General features: G+C 38.2%; 1 protein-coding gene across 1 annotated transcript in view; it reads left to right on the forward strand.

The window, feature by feature from the left end:
• The first annotated feature begins 10,438 nt into the window (after positions 1–10,438).
• The window catches only part of oit3 (oncoprotein induced transcript 3), a 33,631-nt gene continuing 23,604 nt past the window's right edge, over positions 10,439–20,465 (forward strand). The window contains exons 1-3 of the mRNA XM_039768927.1: positions 10,439–10,584; positions 13,751–14,125; positions 20,101–20,211. Coding sequence (XP_039624861.1) covers positions 10,509–10,584; positions 13,751–14,125; positions 20,101–20,211 — 562 coding nt within the window. The 5' untranslated portion in view covers positions 10,439–10,508. The remainder of the gene's footprint in view (positions 10,585–13,750; positions 14,126–20,100; positions 20,212–20,465) is intronic.

Raw genomic sequence — 20,465 nt, forward strand, 5'->3', positions numbered from 1 at the left:
CTCACAGTGGCTGTGCACGGGATTCAAATCAAGAACTCCAAGCTTGTCTTTTGATATAAATTTTTAATTGATTAATGGCTTCATTTTATAGTCACCATACGGCTAGGGGCATGTCAGCATAGCATTTCAAAAATTGCTTACTGAAGCCAAGTCTTTGCCATCTTCACTAGATTAGCTAGATTTTTATAGCATTCTATTTAATAAAGTCAAATAGTTAATTAAAGTAACTAAATATCCATTCTGGCTCACTTACATTTTAAATTTGTTTTAACTCTTGGCCTTTTTAATCAGTGAAGGTAAGCTGATAATTAATTCTCCACAAGAAATATTTGGGAGGAGGTGTGACTACTTTATTTATGAAACACTGTTCCCATTCTGCATTCATCCTATAAATATTGTCTCATAAATTTACTGTGTATCATAGATAAATATATTTTTCTGGGGGCTGCACTTACTTAGCGTTTTTTATTCTTTCTTTTAAAAAGTGAATTTCACCTTGAATTTATTGGTTCAAGTTATTGCCTTTTCATGTGCATAAAAATGTGATTTGTTCATAATTGAAGTAATTTTTCCAACAATGCAAGAACATTTTAAACCATAACTACACATTGTGGAATAATTGGTTTTGGAAATGGGTGAGTGCATGGAGAATTAATTTTTGCAATGAGCAAGGATACAAAACAAGTACTCCCTAATATGTATAATGAAAGTGTCCTTATTCTGTTAGTTAATGACAAGTATGTTTTGAGATTTTTCAGGTAAGGGAAACAGAACTTTCAAGTTACAGATGGTAAAATCACTAATCATGGTGCTGGAAGATGGCGGCATTTTGTATGTTGAAATTTGGTAATCTTATTCTTCCAGAAAATATTTCAGGAAATTTCAGTTTTCATTGAAATTTACTGAATAGAACATGCTGTACACCATCTCTGTAATTTGAAAAACTCCCATTTAAAAAGCACTGGCAAATTTTCAATCTCTTATCTTAAAACAGAGAAACATTATTTGTGACTTCACCATACCAGTTAATTTACTGTTTCAAATTTAGCTTGAGAAAGGTTTTTCCATTGTGTATGCTTTCTTATATTAACTGCTAGATAGCCACTTCTGATGGTAAAACAGTCATGAAATGCAATCTATTGAAATGGCAGCAAAGCAGATTGTGCGTCCGGGAAGTCACCGTTGTTTCAGCAGCTAGCACAAATCTCGGCAATACTACCACAGTTCCTTCTATTGCTTAACTTGTACTAAGTATGTTTAATGATGTTTATAACTGCAGAGGTAAAAAGTGCATGCAAGGAAAAGAAAAAGTCACTTAATTTGTCTAGAAATGTATTGGAAGAGAATGGAGCTCCCTAGGCATGGCTTAGTAAGCTGTAAGCATATAGTAAATAAACATGTCACCACCAGTTCATACTTGAACGCAATGCTGCTTTTATAATAAGGCATCAATAAACACCTTAATAAGGCATTTTTTGATTTATTTTAAAAATCCTGTCACGATCCTTCAGCTCTTTATTGCAACTCCCCCAGAGGCTTGGGACCCATACTTTGGGAACCACTAGTCTAAACAAAGCAAGTCAAGGTTTGTTTTGCAAGAGAGCCAGAGAAGACTGGAAATATTAGTTTATATGTTAAAGAAAGTGGAATAACATGCTGAGAAAAAGGAATCGGACGAGTGGTCCTGTGTCATCAGACAGATGGCAAGAAAGGCTACTTTAAAGAGTTAAGCCCAAGGTTATTATAGTTAAAGAAAACTAAAATCAAAACTGAAACTATTATTAAAAAAAACATTTTCATAAACTGAAATAAAATAATTAACAAAATCGGTATGAAAAACTAAAACTAAACGAAACCATTAAAGTAGCTGGAAAGACCAACTGAAATAAAATAATAATTTACTAAAATATTTTTAGTTTTTGTTTTTGAATGAATATTCTTGCCGTTAGTCTTTAACCCTTGTAAGTTTTAACTCTAAAACAGAAAGTCATCCACCATGAGCCGCCCGCATATATTCATCCAGTGAACGGCGGCTGGTGACGGAGGGCGATTGTTCACACAGCATTTGTGGTGACAGAGCAAGCTGAGTGTGGGTGCGTAAAGCGTGAGAAATAGAAAGCGATTTACGTGCCGCTTTTCTATGTGCTTGTTGTATATCAATTTGTAATTCAAACGGCCGAAATCAGAATGTGCTGGTCAACAAAACGTTTACCATATGGACAGAAAAATCACAAGTGAGTAACGCTTCAGTTTTTTTCTCAGGTGTCTGCTTTTTGTTGACACCAATTCACCTGCCACTTCGCACAGGAGAAATTGTTTTTACTTTCTCATATACGAAGTACAGTGTATAGAGAAAGTATAGTAATCGTGAAAAAATTTGGCCTTGATATTTTGATGAATCTTGACATTACAGACTAACCAGTGTCCAACAATACTGTTTTTTGATATTGTGTGTGTACGCGTGTGCGTGTCTGTGTGTGTGTAAACACGATAACTCAAAAATGCAACTAGATAGATGGATGAAATTCGGCATATGGTTGTTACACCACAATTGTATATCTGTATTAACTTTTGGGCCAAATCGATCACCCGGAAGTAGTACTTTACCTGAACACATACTCGATTTTTTTTTATTTATTTATACAGCTGCAGAGTCTGAATTATTCAACTTTACTTTTATAATAATTGTTCAATATATTATTACTTTGATTTGTTGTTGATGACTCCTTAATTTACATAATATAAAAATATAATCATTGTCTTGCAGTTTACTTCTCAAATATCCATTCCCAGATCTGAGTATACAAGAAAGTCGAGGGGAGACCACTCCCAGTTTTTGAAACTAAAATGGCACTGATCGAGAGACTGACTAGGTGTTGCTGACCAATCACTTTTGCTTTAAAAACAATCATTTAACAACAAAGCGATACAAACAAAGGTAGAGAGTCTGACAAGTGATGAAAAACTAATGGGTTTTTGTATTTATTCCATACTAGCAAAATACCCGCGCTTCGCAGCGGCGAAGTACTGCCTTAAAAGTTTTTATTAAGAACAAAATTAAACCTTTTTAAACTGAGGGAAAATATAACAATAATTATTTATTATTATTAAGGATCTCTTTGTATACCACATTGTGAGTTCGGCCCTCCGGTTGTAATATGACCAAGCTGTGCGCTGAGCTTACTCTTGAGCATGCAACGTACAGTTGGCCATGTGAACAGTAATCTTGTTTCAAATTTCACAGCTTGGATCGCTGCTGTCATAATCGGTTTGAGTTTCATGGTTTGTTTCAATTACGACAGTATTTGCAGGACTTGTGTTGAAGAGACATTCGGCATCTGTCAAGCGTTGAAAGCATACAACCGGTTTCATCGATAACTTCACATCCAGCTTTTGAGAATTTAAACATTCATAAACATCAAAGTGTCCACTACTGAAATTGTCACCTGTCAATCTAAGATGTTTAAGAGGCATTGGCGGTTGTCGAAAGGTGTAAAATATTTGGTCATTTCGGTGCACTTGAAAGCGACATCAACTCACATGCAGAACCATAGGTGAAGGGCTTAAGCATTTCACTCTTCTAGTGCTCCTGTGTAGTATAATTATCTCCTGTACCGTCATCAGTCCACACCTTGAACCTGTCCCAGTCATTCAATACATAAGACACAATGTTCCTGTTTCTTGAGACCCCTCGGTAAGTGACAGTTCTTTGATCGATGGTGATCACCTCGATAGACATGTTAATGGGGGTACGGTTGGAACGATAAAGGAAATGGGTACCTGAACAATATAAAGTAAGTCTAAAATACCTACACAATAACTATAATCACAATAAACGAACAATAAAACAGCGGAGAAGCCGTGGATTAAAGAAAAAGGCTGTAGTTATCAGCAGGGAGACGTGAATCCCGTGGCGAAGCAAGGAAGGGAATGTAGAGACCGGAGTGACGGTTGGCCTTATATAGGCAGGCAGCCAACAACGTGGGAGGCGTTGGGATGGGGGACCCAACGCCGCCTCACACGGTGACCGAGCTGCAGGCTATATATGTATGTAAGTAGGATTCAGTTAGCGTTGGGAACCCGCATACCAAATTTCTTGAAGATGGGCCCATAAGTAACAAAGACCGTTGGAAAGTTCAATATGGCGGCAGACAGTGGCATCATACCACCGAAATAAGTACGTACATTGGTTTCGGTAAGCGCAGGGAAGCCGCCTACCAAATTTCGTGAAGATGGGGCCATAAATAAGAAAGTTCAACATGGCGGACATTGTTGACTGTTATGACCGTTACGTGTACAATTTCGAAATGAAACCTGCTTAACTTTTGTAAGTAAGCTGTAAGGAATGAGCATGCCAACTTTCAGCCTTCTACCTACACGGGAAGTTGGAGAATTAGTGACGTTGGTAAGTTCAATATGGCGGCTGACAGTGGCGTCATACCACCGAAATAAGTATGTACATTGGTTTTGGTTTGCGCAGGGAAATCCTACTCTGGATAAACAGGTTTAGATAATGTATATGTTGTTGTTAATCTCAGACGCTGTCTCTGCTGTTTTGTGCCTGTCCATACCCTTATTACCTGCTCTTGCCCTGCTCCTTATGGGTTTACTGTTCTTATGGTGGGCTATTCAAGACTCACCACCCCTAACCTTGACAGTACATGCTTGTTGTTCTTTGTTTCCCTCAATACAGCTAAGTGGGGTCTGCACACTGATTCAAGTCTAAGAGCCCTGTTCTTCCTAAGTCCCTGTGATTTTCAAGAAAAAATATTTTAAAAATTATAAAATTGTGTAAAATCGTTCATATTCAGTGTCTAGTTTTGATTATGCTTGTTTTTATCAGACAAAAACAAAGCCAGATAGTAAACCAGGCAGTATAGTAAGCTTCCACTAACATTAAACTCATATCCAAATCTGTTAAGTGTACAGTTCTGCCTGATTGTAACACAAAACTAACTCCGTAGGCGCTCCATGCCATAATTACTAAAACTAAAATTGAAACTAATATATGTATAAAAAATGGAAATTTGTGAAATAAAAACTAAACTAAAAATACACTATGAAGGAAAACTAAAACTAAACTGAATTTCCAAGTAAGGTCAGAAAAAATATAGAAATAAAAACTAATATAAAAAGGCAAAACTATAATAACCTTGGTTCAGACCTTTGGATTTATAATTAATATTAAGAAAATTGAATATGTAAAAGAGAGGATTTCAATTAGGTTCATATATGGTTAAAAAGTATCTTTATTGAGCTGCATGGTGGCGCAGTGGTAGGCTGCTGCCTCGCAGTAAGGAGACCTGGGTTCGCTTCCTGGGTCCTCCCTGCGTGGAGTTGGCATGTTCTCCCCATGTCTGCATGTTTCCGGTTTCCTCACAGTCCAAAGACGTGCAGGTTAGGTGCATTGGCGATTCTAAATTGTCCCTAGTGTGTGTGTCTGTGTGTGCGCCCTGCCCAGGATTTGTTTCCTGCCTTACACCCTATGTTGGCTGGGATTGGCTTCAGCAGACTCCCTGTGACCCTGTAGTTAGGATATAGAGGGTTGGATAATGGATGGAAGTATCTTTATATATAATATACTACCATGGCTGTTCATTTGTCTGTCTAGGATTTTAAATCACCTGTAACTCACAAACCATTTGACCCATTGACCTGAAATTTGGTACACATATACTATGTCACCTCTACTATCCGCTTTTGGGGTGATGATTGGCCTTCAAGGTTATTCCTCTTTTTATTTTATTTTATTGTAGAATCAACTCTCTGTGGCCGTGTGGCGCATGTGTACGGGCGCCGTTCTAATCCCTACCACCTTCACCATCACTTCACCTACCCCTTCATATCTTAAATCATTCTTGAGGCAGATTGAAGACTTAAGTGAAAAATTAAGAAAAACGTACTAAGTAATTGCAACACAAACACTGACCCAATCAGTTTTAATGCGAAAAGATGCAGACGAAAGAAGAGAAGAAGTGGGCCGTTAGGGTGGAGAAAAGAAGAGCTGCTTAGGAAGCAGTAAGTGCATCAACCTCTGAGCAAACAAATGCTAAACGTACAGAGAAAAAGGATCACAACTGTAAATGCTCAAGGCAAGTGTAACGTGCAGTGCACCGTTACTGGTATAAATCTAATCTAAAACTAACACGTAAGCCCTTTGTTAGGCTGTAAAGTAAGTCAAAGAGGCATTTTAACAGGACAAATCCCAGTGTTCCTTGTTTTTTTTTTTTTATATACCTGTTTTCTTTCAAAACTTCAGTGTAATTTTACATCTTTTATTGAAACAAATCAGATGTTTGTGCTGTCATCATCTAAGAATATAAGGCCCCTATTCATTTTACTGTACATGTGTCTATTTTCATCATCAAAGGTTTAATTTTTGTCTTCACCTGGTTCACAAATAATTTGATTTGCTTACTAATTGTATAAACAGCCTTTTGAAAATCTGACAGCTATAGAAAAGTATAATTAATATTGTCTGTCAAGTAAGACTGACTCTAATCAGCTCAAGTAAATGGTCAGTGATTTCTCTGTTACATAAACAAGCTGCCTATCAGCAGTGTAGTCTGTTATCTTTCAGCTGTGAACTTAGCCGGAATCAAAAGTAAAAGTCACTATTCCTCAGATTTCCAAATTAAGAAAGGCAGGGACATGTTTACTGATGTGAAAATATTATCATTAATACATAGGGATCACTTCCTAGGCAAAGACTGGATTTTTGTTTTTTTTTAATCTTGCAGCAAGTTTCACCCGATTAACTGCTGACAATCTCAAATATTCTTTTGTTGATTACCAGAACGTTACACTTAGATGCTAGATTAATTTTCAAAAAATGTAATTTGTCAAAGTCAATGAAACAAGGATAATGCAGAAATCTTTTACCTTTTAAAACATGTTACAAATATTGCATTGATCAAGACTCCTCTTGACAATCTCAGTTTTGTAAATTCTTAAAAATTACAGTTAAAATCTCTTCTTGAATCTGATGCCTTCCCATTTAGATTTAATAGCAAAGAAGGAACCCGTTCTGCACAGGATGTTAGTTTTTCACACACCCCACTGACTTCAGAACAGGGTTTCACAACATTTCATGGTCCAGATCAGTCTTTCAAAAGATTCCTGCATCCTGCCAAGAACACAGAAGACTGCCTTTTCATATACTGTATGCTTTTAGGTTTTTGGACATGGATATATTATGTGAAATAATTTATTGCAGACACAATCAATTTCTCTGCAAATCACTGAATGGCATGTGGACGCATAGGGTTAGAAAATATTGCAGTTTTGAGCACATGCCGATTTTTCTCCTCTCCCTCATGTTTACTAAATAACATGAATGTTTTTGGGATGTGAAGTGTGACAGGAAACTGCAGTACTTGCTTGGAAACTGAAGTATGTGATGAAAAGTCACACAAACACTGGGAGAATATGAAGATTTCATATACAGCTAGAATATGATTATTAGGCTCTGTTGCAAGCAGTTTAGATCGTAGGCCAAATGTTATTTGGCTTATTTACTTTCAAGAGCAAATAACACAACGTAAATTAAAGCAAGAATGTTGCATTCTCTCCTGAAGCTGCATAGTACCAAGTGTCCTTCAAATCATCTTTAAACTTATTACTGTTTAAAAATGTCTGCTAGACTGTGAAAGAGATATAAAGGAAAGGAAATGCAACCACTTTTTGCAGTTTGTGCTGGTGACAGTTTTAAGGCAACTATTATTTTTATATGCTCTGTAAATATAACTATTTGAAATGTTCTGTGTGTGAGATAAATGCGTTTTATTAAGATGCTGTATAAAGATATGTGTATGTTCTTTAAATTGGTAGTATATGCTCTGAGGTAACCTAGGCATCCTATGATATCAAATGTGTTATTTAACAAAGACAATGTAATAGTATAGGATCACACTCTTTAAATATTGTATTGCCTATGAAATAAGGTTGTTAAATGTGAATGGGAAATTTTAACCCATAATGAGAAAGCAAACAAGTGAAAATCAAAGCAGCTGGGAGAGACATATGTCATGCATGGCATAAAATAGTACCAGGGAAAAATAAAATAACAATACAAAAAGAACAATTAACATCACAATACTTTCCTCAACATCTTCAATATATGTAAGTGCTAAATGCCTATCAATTGCTGACATTTGATTGTGATTAATAAGCAAATGCCCTTGAATATCCTTGCTTATAATGGAAAAACAACTAGAACTATACCAACAGGGAGCTTAGCTTTCTTGATGTTAATGGAAAAGTGACCAGTCTTTCCTTTTTTTTTTCTATTTTTTTTATTCCAACCACATTTGTCTCCATGCCAAAAAGTTGTTTTCCTCAGCTGTTCAGTTTCAAGCTTTAAATACTCCTGGGGAGTGACAGCCTTCTTTTACAGTAAAGCTTATCCAAAGAATAATAATGGCCAACATTCAATAGACTGGGCAAACAGTAACACCCTATCCAGGTAGCCAAACCTGCTTCTAGCCTGTCTTCCTTTCCACAGACTAAGCACTGCTGTAGCAGCCCCTTTCGGGGCACTAGAATGGCACAGCAATTTCCTAGATCCATTTATCCCCTGATAATATGCCAGGATAATAGATGGTAAGAACCATATTCCATCTATGCAAGAGAGGACAGAGCTGACTATACTTCCTTAGAAGACTGGCGTCCTTCAACATCTGCAATAAGATGCTGCAGATGTTCTATCAGACGGTTGTGGCGAGTGCCCTCTTCTATGCAGTGGTGTGCTGGGGAGGCAGCATAAAGAAGAATGACGCCTCACGCCTGGACAAACTGGTGAGGAAGGCAGGCAGGCTCTATTGTAGGCTGGACAGTTGGTCATCGGGCGCTGAGTAGGCTCCTGTCAATCATGGAGAATCCACTGCATCCACTGAACAGTATCATCTCCAGACAGAGGAGCAGCTTCAGCGACAGACTGCTGTCACTATCCTGCTCCACTGACAGATTGAAGAGAGCGTTCCTCCCCCACACTATGCGACTCTTCAATTCCAGTCGGGTTGGTAAACGTTAACATTATACAAAGTTATTGTCTATTATACCTGCATTTTTATCACTCTTTAATTTAATATTGTTTTTTTTTTTTATCAGTATGCTGCTGCTGGAGTATGTGAATTTCCCCTTGGGGTTAATAAAGTATCTATCTACTGTATCTATTATGTTATATGGGGGAGTACGTTTCCACTTCAAGGCTGGAAAATCACTTTCAGGATAATCCTGCTTGCATTCAAGAACTATAAGATATCCAAAACAAAAGCTGATAATTATCAATAATACTGCTGACCACTTGAGTATTTGGTTTTTAAGCGACATTATGCATTAACCAATCAATGTGCACAATTAAAAATGCAATCAATTGGCCGAATATCTCATTTGCATTACGCTGGCAGCAGATACAAAACTGTCTTGGAGTTGTAACTTATGTGACTACACAAACTTGATAGTCCACACATCTGGAAAAATAATAGAAGCTTTAGGGCCCTAGTGCAGTTAGAAAGGGCAGGCTGTGTAAACTTGGGTATGTAGTTGTACTTATGCAAAGCAAAACCTGGTTCTGAAAACAGCTACAGTATACTAAATGTCTTTATACAGTAACATACCTACTGTTTTGTATCCTTTTTTTTGTCTCACTTTTTTAATTAGGATATATATGTCAAATGTCATCATCTTTTTGGTAAAACTTTATTCAGAAATTTTAGTAAGAAAAAACAGCATTCAAGAATCAAATCAGTGTCTGTGTACTATTATGTAGCAAGGTTACCTATTGGATTGTAACGATGTGGAGCAATATTTTTGGTTTCATATAAAGATAACTTTGTGAGTGACCAACAATAGTTTCTGTCGTTTGCCCATTGTTGCCAGGATGGGATAGGTTCTAGCTGACTGTTGACTCTGAAATAGAAAATAGTGCTCAGGAAAAGTCACATTTACATTTTACCTCAATTCATTCCAATGATTCCAATAAGCCATGTTATTTAGAAAGTGGATGAGTTCCAATGGAAATCTACTGTATTTAAACAATTTAATTACTCTTCATTCAAGTCCTCTACTAGATATCGCCTTTAAAATACATCAGCACTTAAAAGTAAATTATTTTATTGAAACTATTATTTTTTGGAGGTGTTTTACACTGATTTATGCAAATGTGTATTTTTAGTTTGTTTTGAAAATAAAATCTCATAAGGAAGACAGTGACGGTAAATGTTAACAGAGGGAACATCCTGCCTCCCTATCGGGCAAGGTCAGTGGCTATCATGACATGTTTTGGATAAGGATGGTACAGACAGAACAATACAAGGATGCAGAGAGCTGGCCGTCCTCTGAAAGGTGACCAGAAGGGTAGGTCAAGGTCTTGCTGCAGCACACCCCATCCCCTTCAAGGCCTTCCTACCCCCATGATGTCAAACTTTCATTTGGAGAGATTAAAACCCAGTCTTGTCTCCAGAAATATCATAAACTAAGAAGTCAAGAATCAGCTGTACGCTTATCATATGCTATTCAAAATGGTTTGCTTTGCCTTAATGATTTTCCTTGTTGCCCAGGACTTCTCCCTCACAGCTGCCATTGGTAAGTAAATTGCTCTTCCAGTTCTGGCACAGCTTGTTTAATGAGAGGGCAACAGTGGGGACAGATACAAAAGAACATCAATGCTGGTGAAAGATGGGTCAATACAAGAAAAAAAAAAACTGTTCCACTTCACAGGTTGCATCTTTAGTTTTATTATGACCGGCTATACCTCGAGCTGAGTTTTGGAGAGTAAATGTTAAAAATTCTTGGATTGATTATTATTCATTAAAGCAGCTACGCAATACCCGGTTTTGTTTCTCTCAAAGTATCAATACTTGAAGACCTTTTTAGGCTACAGCAACCTGAAGTCGGCATTTCGTGAATACACAGTTCTTTATAACGGAATAGATCGTGGAAGTTTGCTAATGACGACCGACACCTTTTCCTTGGAACTATTTACAAACAGACAATTAAAAAAAAACAAAAAAACTCACCTAAAACAGATGAATAAACAAGGGTTCAACAAATAACGCAACTCGGCCTTTCAATATAACAATATCGCAATTACAATCGCGCTCATGTTCAGTTGCAAAGTGGCAATCGCCAGCCGAACACCATTGGACGCTAATTTGGTGATCGATACGTCTATCAAATAAAACCCTTCATCTAATTGGATTGATTTAATTGTTTTACGAATTCCCGGTGTGGAGACTGTCCAATCAGCCTGCGAGAATCTCATATTTGCGGGTTGTACATTGGTCGAGCGGGAAAGCAAGCAGACGTGGCGTAGCTATTGGTAATGTTCATCTGGTTTAAGGTTAAATTTATCTCCGGTCTCTTCCTTTTATTGAAAACAAAATTGCTTTCTGAATTTCAGGGTCAATCTGGAGACAGTTTAAAATAAAGAACCGCAATCTATCTATCCGTTTTCAAATACTGCTTGGGACTTTTTAGCAGGAGGCTGTATTGATAGTTTAGAGAGGTAAAGGAGCAACAAGCCCGAAGACGGGTATCTGGCAGCCACTATGGAGGAATATTTCGGACAAAATTAAATAAATAAATGCTCAAATAAATAAAAGTACTGTGAAATGAGAGCCTAAATAAATTTGTAATGAAATGAGAGCATAAATAAATGTGTCACGAAATATGTTGGTTGTTGCTTATTTAATTTTGTCCGTGACATTCCTCCAAACCATCATGAAATACGGCTTGAAATAAAACTGTCACTTTCACTCGTCAGAGTTGAGAGGGTGGGCTCAAACACACCCTCTAGTTACTGATTGGGGAATCGATAGCACAAGAAACAATTAGAAAAATGCTTACTACTGCCGATGAAATTGTTACGTATTTAAGAGAGAGAATTGAAGATTTATCGGAAGAAATTACAAAATTAAATAAATAAATAAGCAACAAAAAAACATTTCCTGACACATTTATTTATTTATGCTCTTATTTTATGACATATTTATTTATTTAGGCTCTCATTTCATGACACATTTATTTATGTTCACATTTCACAGTACTTTTATTTATTTGCACATTTATTTATTTAATTTTGTCCGAAACATTCCTCCATACCACTCATGCACACACCCACTCTCATTCTTATCCACCCGCGGGAATGTGGGTGAGAAACAGGGATGTGTCTGTAATGTTTAAGATGTTATATATTTGGTATGTGTAATTATAAATCGCATCTCCCAAGGTCTATTACAAAAGAACAGAGTACCGAATAATACCAAGTACATAATTACAATTTCTAATTTAATGTGCAAGCAGATTGAATTATTTGCTCTTTCATTGTTGATTCAGATATGCATTTTGAATCTTGGTTGTGGATTCCAGTGCACTACATTAACACCTGTTCTAGTGTATTCCAAATGTTCTGTATTAAAAATGTGTTTGCTTATCTTTTACTTGAAAAGATAGCAGCTTTTTGGCACAATGCTTAAAGATTACAGCCCCAGCATCTACAGGTTAGAATTCTGGCCTGGAATTAGTAGTTTGCCTAATGTCTTAAGACTTGCATGTTATTTTGATAGAATTATTTAAATTGGTTCAATATGAGTATTGAATTTACATACCTGTATATGAATATGCTGTTCAGTGGGCTGGTGTTCTGGGGTAGATTTTGAATTGTGCCTGATGTTGATGGTATAGGCTGTGACCCCTCATAACCTTAAACTGCATTAAGCACGTTTGAAAGTGGATAAATGTATACAGTAGATGGATGAATTGTATTACTAATATATGCTTTTTTATGGTTACAGATACATTTGTGACGGGAATCCATCTGTTTAAGGAAACTTCTTAATCCAGTTGTAAGGTTGTAGAACTCAGGAGTCTATCATAGCAGAATAGGAAGCTAGACAGAAGTCCTATTCAAATGGGGTGCCAGTGCGTAGCATGCAACACTCATGCAAACACACGTTTATGTCCCTCTCCTTCATGCCAGTTCCATTTACAATCATGAATTAATGCATATGTGTTTGGGATGTGGATGGAATAACCAACGACATAGAGAGCTACTGGGCTAAGACTGGAGCTATGATGAAACAGCACTACCCACTGTGCCACTGAGCTAATTAGACAAAAAAAGAAAGACTTAACCCACTATCCTATCAACACTGTTGTGAAAAGAAAGAGTACAAATCCAACAGAGAGTAATTTTCTCAGAGTCCTTGAACTTGCAGGTCTTTCTAAGCCAAACTATGCAACAGATCACATTCTGTCACTTAATGCTACAGAGAGCATCATCACTTTTTTAACGTTGCAGCCGCTTGTTCTTTACTGTGTCATGAACCTTATTGATTGATCTGGCATGCTAATGCAATTTGAATCTTTTTTTATTTTCTTTAACAGAAGCCTTTTTTCATAAATGCCTGTTCACATGTGCTATAGTGGCTAAGACTGAAATTAAAAAGGCTCATGTTATATTTTATTATGCTCTGTGGTTTAATTTCAATGCTTTAGCCTGCATCCACAAGAAAGAATGTTCATCCCACACCATGTGTTCAATGTGTGATACTAAATAAGCAGATTAACCTATCTGTCCTCCAAATATTTATCTGTGAAAAGAATATGCATGTGAAGGAATTCATAAAAGCCTAATATCAAATGCATATTCTTTAAAACTACAGATGCTATAAAGGCCCCAGCCTTCCAGGTATTTTATTGTATACTTTTTCAAATAATAACATTTCATTTCACTTTTTCTCTCTTACAGCCTTGGACCCATGCTCTGCATATATCAGCCTCAATGAGCCATGGAGAAACACTGAGCATCATGTAAATGACTCTGCCGGCTCTCCAAAGTGTGACAGCCATATTAATGGGGAGTGGTATAGGTTTACTGGCATGGCAGGGGATGCCATGCCCACATTTTGCATTCATGAAAACCACTGTGGCACCCATGCACCTATCTGGATGAATGGCAGCCACCCACAGGAATCAGATGGGATCATTCAAGTACAGGCTTGTTCCAGCTTCAATGAAAACTGCTGTTTCTGGAACACGACAGTGGAAGTCAAGGCATGCCAAGGAGGGTATTATGTGTACAGACTTCCCAAACCCAGTGTGTGCTTTCATGTCTACTGTGGCCGTGAGTATACCCTCAAAATGAAATCACAGGACTGTAAGACAGCAAACCCCTATACATCCATGAATTTAATGAGCGTAAATTAATGTCACATCAGCCTCTATACCAGGGGTGTCCAACACGTCGCTCGCGAGCTACCGGTAGCTTGCAACCCCTTTCCAAGTAGCTCGACAATACATACATTTGAAAACTTGATTAGTCAAATTAGGGGGGTGGGTGATCTTTTCAAAAATTCATATAACAATCCTTTTAACACAAAATCACGATCCACAAAATGAATTGTAATCTATCTTTTCAATGTGGTATACATTTAAGAGAATATCTGGATTCAAACTCATCAAGACCTAAGTAACACTTGAATTCAACTTTGTTTGATATTTAAAGTAAATTGTTCTCTCGTTTGCTAGCTAAGCGGAGTTAAGGAAAACACCACAAAGCTGGCGAGTGAGTGAGGAAGGCCACTCCCCTTGCCCCGCTGCGTCTTTCTTGGATTTGCACAAATAAATTGGTACCGCAAGCGAACTATAAAACATAGTGAAATGAAAAAGTCACAAAATCAACCGGCATGTTCAAGCAAAAGTATAGAAAAAAACCTGATTTAAATCCGTTAAGTAGTTCTCTCGTGAAAAGCGGACAGACATACAGACAGAGAGACATTGGATTTTATATATTAGTAAACCTTTAAAATAATGGGCAGTTAAAGTCTCAACAGCATTCTCAGCATTTCTGGAGCTTAGTAGAGCCAGATAACTATAAGAATCTTCACCAAGCAGCTCTGAAAAATGTCTGCTTTGTTTGGGTCTACATACCTCTGTGAGTCTGCCTTTTCTGACATGAATGTTCAGAACAGGATTGACAGATGAACATTGAAATGACTCCATAAGAATGAACCTAAGTTGCTACATTCCACCACCACCACCATACACCTCTCTTGTTGACTCTATGTAGTGCCAGTCATCACATCACACATGCAGCTGGACATGTGAATACTCTTGTGAAGTGAAACAGTGACGTAACAAAATGACAAATGAATAAGTTATATCTGTGTATTTGTAGTTACATTGTTTTATTTTGACAGCATTCATGTTTTAATTCAATAGTGTGAGATACACTAGAAAATGCATACAGACATACGAAATGCACTTGCAGCTGAACTAAATATTTTTTGTGTTTTAATGCAAAGTGTGAGTTGTGGGCACCAACATTGTGTAAATGTTCAGGCAAAACAAGCTTATTCAGTTTGTTTGGGTTGAAATAAACTATGAGAATAAGCATTAGAAAACATGTGTAGCTCTCAGGGGAAAAGAAAGGTTGGAGACCCCTGCTGTATACATTGTCATTATTAATTACATTTCCAGATGTTTAGATGCTTATTCTTAACAGATTTAATGAATCAGTGAAATACATAAGAACCATGTGAATGCAATGACGTGTAATGAAGTAGCATAAGGAAAAATACGCATATCTATTCATCCATTCTCAAACCCACTTAATTCACTTATAGGGTTACAGGGTTCTGCACTATAACTCTTCAGCATTATGTACATGGTAGGAGTCAGCCATAGATAGGGAAGAATTCTTTTCTGTCATTCAGAAAAGGCAAAATTTAGTGTCACCAAGTTGCGTAACACACATCTTCATGATGTAGAAGGAAAAGCAGATTAGCTGGGAAGAACACTACTGAGGAGATGGTGACTGGTTGGGGACTCAAATCCAGTGTTTCGGAGTACCGCATTGTGACATCCTTCATAAAATTATCGAATCTTCAAAAATTTAAACAAAAATTCAGTTGGTGTGCATTTACATAGCTGTCATTGTAAGTTTCATATCTTAGTCATTTGTTTAATTTAAAATGTATACATGATCAGGGAATATTGTAGGTATAATAAATAATGAATATACCATGGTAAGCTTTTCAATAGATTGTGTAATTTTTAAAATTGACTTACCAAAAAATATCTGGGGGCTTTTACAGATGCTTTACAGTTGCTGTAGTTCCAGAAATACAGCAATGGGTAAAGACTTGATTAAACAAAGCCGGAGACTGGAGTGGGGATGTGCCACCGGCAGTCAGACTAAATCCCACAAACTTTATGTGAGGTACTGAAAAAACACCTTTATCGCCATACAGTGTGAGGTGATGAGTGGCTAATATTTTGAACACCCTGTGCAGGGATTCATCGTGGGCAACTAGAGCTGGGCCATGCACAACAATGTCTTCCAAATGGATAACAAACCCAGGAATCCCAGCAAAGACTTTAGATATCACCTTCTGAAAACAGCTTGGGGCAGAGCTGAGGCCTACTGTAGCGAAACACCCTATTGTGAGTGACAAAGGCGGTCACATCTCTGCTTTCAGGGTGGAGAGGAATCTTCAGGTACACCTGGTGAATGTCCAATTTGGAAAATACCTTAGAGCAATGGAACTGGGTAGTGAGTATCTCAGTAGGTGGCAGTGGATATTTACCTGGTATTACTGCTTTGTTCACGACCCTGAGGCCAATACACAGGCATAAACCACCTGTTTTTTTTTTCTTCACTATCACGAGGTTTGAGAGCCAAGATGAGGCATTGCACCCACCTGGAGGGGTTGGATGACGGGGCATATGGACAGATCGAGCAGTGGTGGGTGATTAAAAGCAAAAAGACAAACCACCCCTGTGAAAAGAGCTGGTCATAGCTGAAGCCATGGTGAGCTGATAGTGTTAACAGCAGACCACTCAGTTTCTAAGAATGTAAATTCCAGATCTGTGAATAGCTCCAGGCCTAACAAGTTGACAACAATGTGGGCGCCATGAAATGTGAAGTCGGGCAAGTACTTTTGGCCATAGCGTACAGGCAGAAGAGTTTGCCGACTAGTTCAGAATCAATCAGAATCAGCTTTAGTGGCCAAGTATATATACACATACAAGGAATTGGACACCGGTTTTATCTAGTATGTCCCTAATGCTGTGATATTGACTTAAGTGTTCATGAGAGTGATGGCCTAAGGAAAGAAACTGTTGATATGTCTGGTAGTTTTGGCGTACAGTGCTCCTACCAGAGGGAAGTAATTGAAAAACATTGTGACCAGGGTGTGATGGATCTGCAATGATGTTTTGTGGCCGTTTCCTGACTCGAGATCTGTATAGGTCCTGAATGAAGGGCAGATCAGCACCAATGATTTTTTCTGCAGTCTTGACTGTCCGTTGTAATCTGTTCCTGTCCTGTTTTGTGGCTGAACCAAACCAGACTATGATAGCTGAACAGAGAACAGGCTGGATTACTGCAGAGTAAAATTAGATGAGCAGCTCCTGAGGCAGGTTGAAGTTCCTGAGCTGAGCCTTTTTGACAATTGTCTCTATGTTTGATACCCACTTCAGGTCCTAGGAAATTATGGATCCCAGAAACCTAAGGTTTTCCACAGCAGACACAATCATATTGAGTAGTGTGAGAGGGGGGCAACACTGGGGGGGGGCTCCTGAAGTCCACTGTCATCTCCACAGTTTTAGGCTTGTTCAGCTCCAGGTTGTTTTGACCGCACCAGAGGGCCAGCTATTCGACCTCTCGTCTGTATACAGACTCATCACTGTCCTTGATGAGGCCAATGATTGTCATATGATCTGCAAACTTCAGGAGTTTAACAGACAGGTCTCTTGAGGTGCAGTCATTTGTGTAGAGGCAGAAGAGCAGAGGGGAGAGGACACATCCCTGGGGGGACACCAGTGCTGACTGTTTGTGTGCTGGATATGATTTTTCCCAGTCTCGCTTGCTGCTTCTTATCTGTCAGGAGGTTTGTGGCAGATGAGAGCTGGTACAATGAGTCTAGTGAGTTTAGTGTGGAGGACTTCTGGAATGATAATATTGAATGCCGAGCTGAAGTCCACAAACGGGATCCTAGCATATGTCCTAGGAGAGTCGAGATATTGCAGGATGTAGTGCAGTCCCATGTTGATTGCATCATCCACTGACCTGTTTGCTCAGTAAGCAAACTGTAGGTGGTCAAGCAGGGGGCCAGTAATATCCTTCAGGTAGGTCAACACCAATCTTTCAAAGGATTTCATGACCACAGACGTCAGGGCGACAGGCCTGTAGTCATTTAACCCTGCGATGGAAGTTTTCTTGGGAACCGGGATAATTGTGGAACGCTTAAGGCAGGAGGGAACTTCACATAGCTCCAGGGATCTGTTGAAGATCTGTGTAAATATGGGAGCCAACTGGTCAGCACAAACTTTGAGACAGGAGGGATGACACACCATCTGGACCTGGTACCTTCCTAATCTTCTGTCTCCTGAAGACCTGACTCGCATCCCCTTCACAGATCCTGAATGCAGGTATAGTGTCAGTGGGGAGGAGGGGCAGGGGCATGGTAGTGGGTGCTGGGAGTGTATTGTGATCAGTGAGAGGTGTGAAAGAGGGATTATCAAACTTCTAGTAGAACAAATTCAGCTCGTTGGCCAGTTGATGGTTCTCTTCAGTATGGAGGGATGCTTTCCTGTAGTTGGCGATGTCTTTCAGACCTCTCCACACTGATGCAGGGTCGTTGGCTGAAAACCTATTTTCCAGCTTTTCACTGTAGCACCTCTTTGCTACTCTGATCTCCTTTGTCAGTGTGTTTCTGGCCTGATTATACAGGATTCTGTCCCCACTTCTGTAGGCCTTCTCCTTAGCCTGATGAAGCTGCCTAAGTTTTGCAGTAAACCAGGGTTTGTTTGTTGTATGTGCGAAAAGATTTCATGGGCACACACATATCCTCACAAAAACTGACGTAGGATGTCACAGTGTCAGTAAGCTCGTCAAGGTCTCTGCAGACTCAAAAACATTCCAGTCAGTACAGTCAAAGCAGGCTTGTAGTTCCAGCTTTGCCTTGTTGGTCCATCTCTTCACTGTTTTGACCACAGGCTTTGCAGATCTCAGGTTCTGCCTGTAAGTCGAGAGACGATGAAGCAAACAGTGGTCAGAGTCCCCTTTTAGTACTGCAATAACTGCATAGAAGAGCACAGAAGTAGAGAGAGAAAAAAACTGTTTGACAGTGGTCCAGTTAAACAGAGACCCGGCTGCCCCAGTGTCCAACAACAGAGGAAGACACACACTGTCTTACTGCAAAGTACAAGTTTTAAAGGTAGGGGCTGTGTAGCTCACTGGGCTCCCAAACATTATGGGATCAAAAATGTAAACACAGGGAGCAATAGGAAAGAGCTAATGGAGTACAATAAATAAACAAATGCAGTGACGCAGTAAAAGTGACTGAGCGCTCAGTTTATGCTATCAACAGGAACACCTCACACTGCCATGTTGGATGTTCAGAAAGTACTGACTGGCTGGGAGTATAGTATATACAGCAATTTATAGTAAACGGAAAATGCTATTTATCACATTATGAAATGAAAGCATACATCTAAACATGATTGACAGTATGATATTTCCTGCTTTTCTAAAATATGAATGCATGGTACTCTTGATTGAATATTTAAATATGCTGCCCATTACATTTTACCATAAAACTCTTCATATCTGTATTAAATGCTGCAATATGCATTTTTTTAGTTGTTTATTATATTTAGCATCACAATAAGTGCACTATTATGTTTTAGTAAGTTTGCATTTTATTCTTGATTCTATGTTATAATTTGTTGATATTTTTCTAAAGTACTAGTAATATGTGCTGTATATAAAATTCTGTATATATTTCAATATACAGTATTTTGATAAAATTCAAAACATATTGGTCATTTTTCAGCTTATAAACTATGGATATTTACAAAGTATACTATTTATTAATTTACTAAACCCATTTTTTCTGTTTATGTTTGTAGATTGTAGACTGTCACACCAGCATTACCATTAAATACACCAGATATAAGACATGTTCGTGGTTCCCATCTTAAACTCTTGTCTTTGACGTTAAGGTTAAAATGAAAGTCGCATTCATACTCAAAATATTTAGGTCTCTCCAAAAATTGCTGCTTTCATAAGAATACTGTTTTTCATTATTTTAGATTTTTATGAAATTTGTGATGAGTCAGATTGCAAGGGCACCTGTCTAGAGACCGGAGAGTGCCACTGTATGACGGGAACTACTTTGGGACTGGATGGGCAGACCTGCTTGGGTGAGCATTATGAAATTCTTGAATAATAAATGTTTGACAGGTTATTAAGGTCTTCCAGTCCTGGCTGTCGCAACTGAATATGTATACTGGTTTGCATTCATTATTTAACCTTAATTTGCCATCTTGCTGCTGTATTTTCTGCATCGAGTCAAAATGATCACAGTGTCCTTCATTCATTAATTTTCCATACTTGCTTTTTTCGCTAGTAACACAAACTAAGCAATGTAGACCAGACTACACTTTCTCCGGCAACA

This window comes from Polypterus senegalus, chromosome 1, assembly GCF_016835505.1.
Source record: "Polypterus senegalus isolate Bchr_013 chromosome 1, ASM1683550v1, whole genome shotgun sequence".
Classification (NCBI taxonomy): domain Eukaryota; kingdom Metazoa; phylum Chordata; class Cladistia; order Polypteriformes; family Polypteridae; genus Polypterus; species Polypterus senegalus.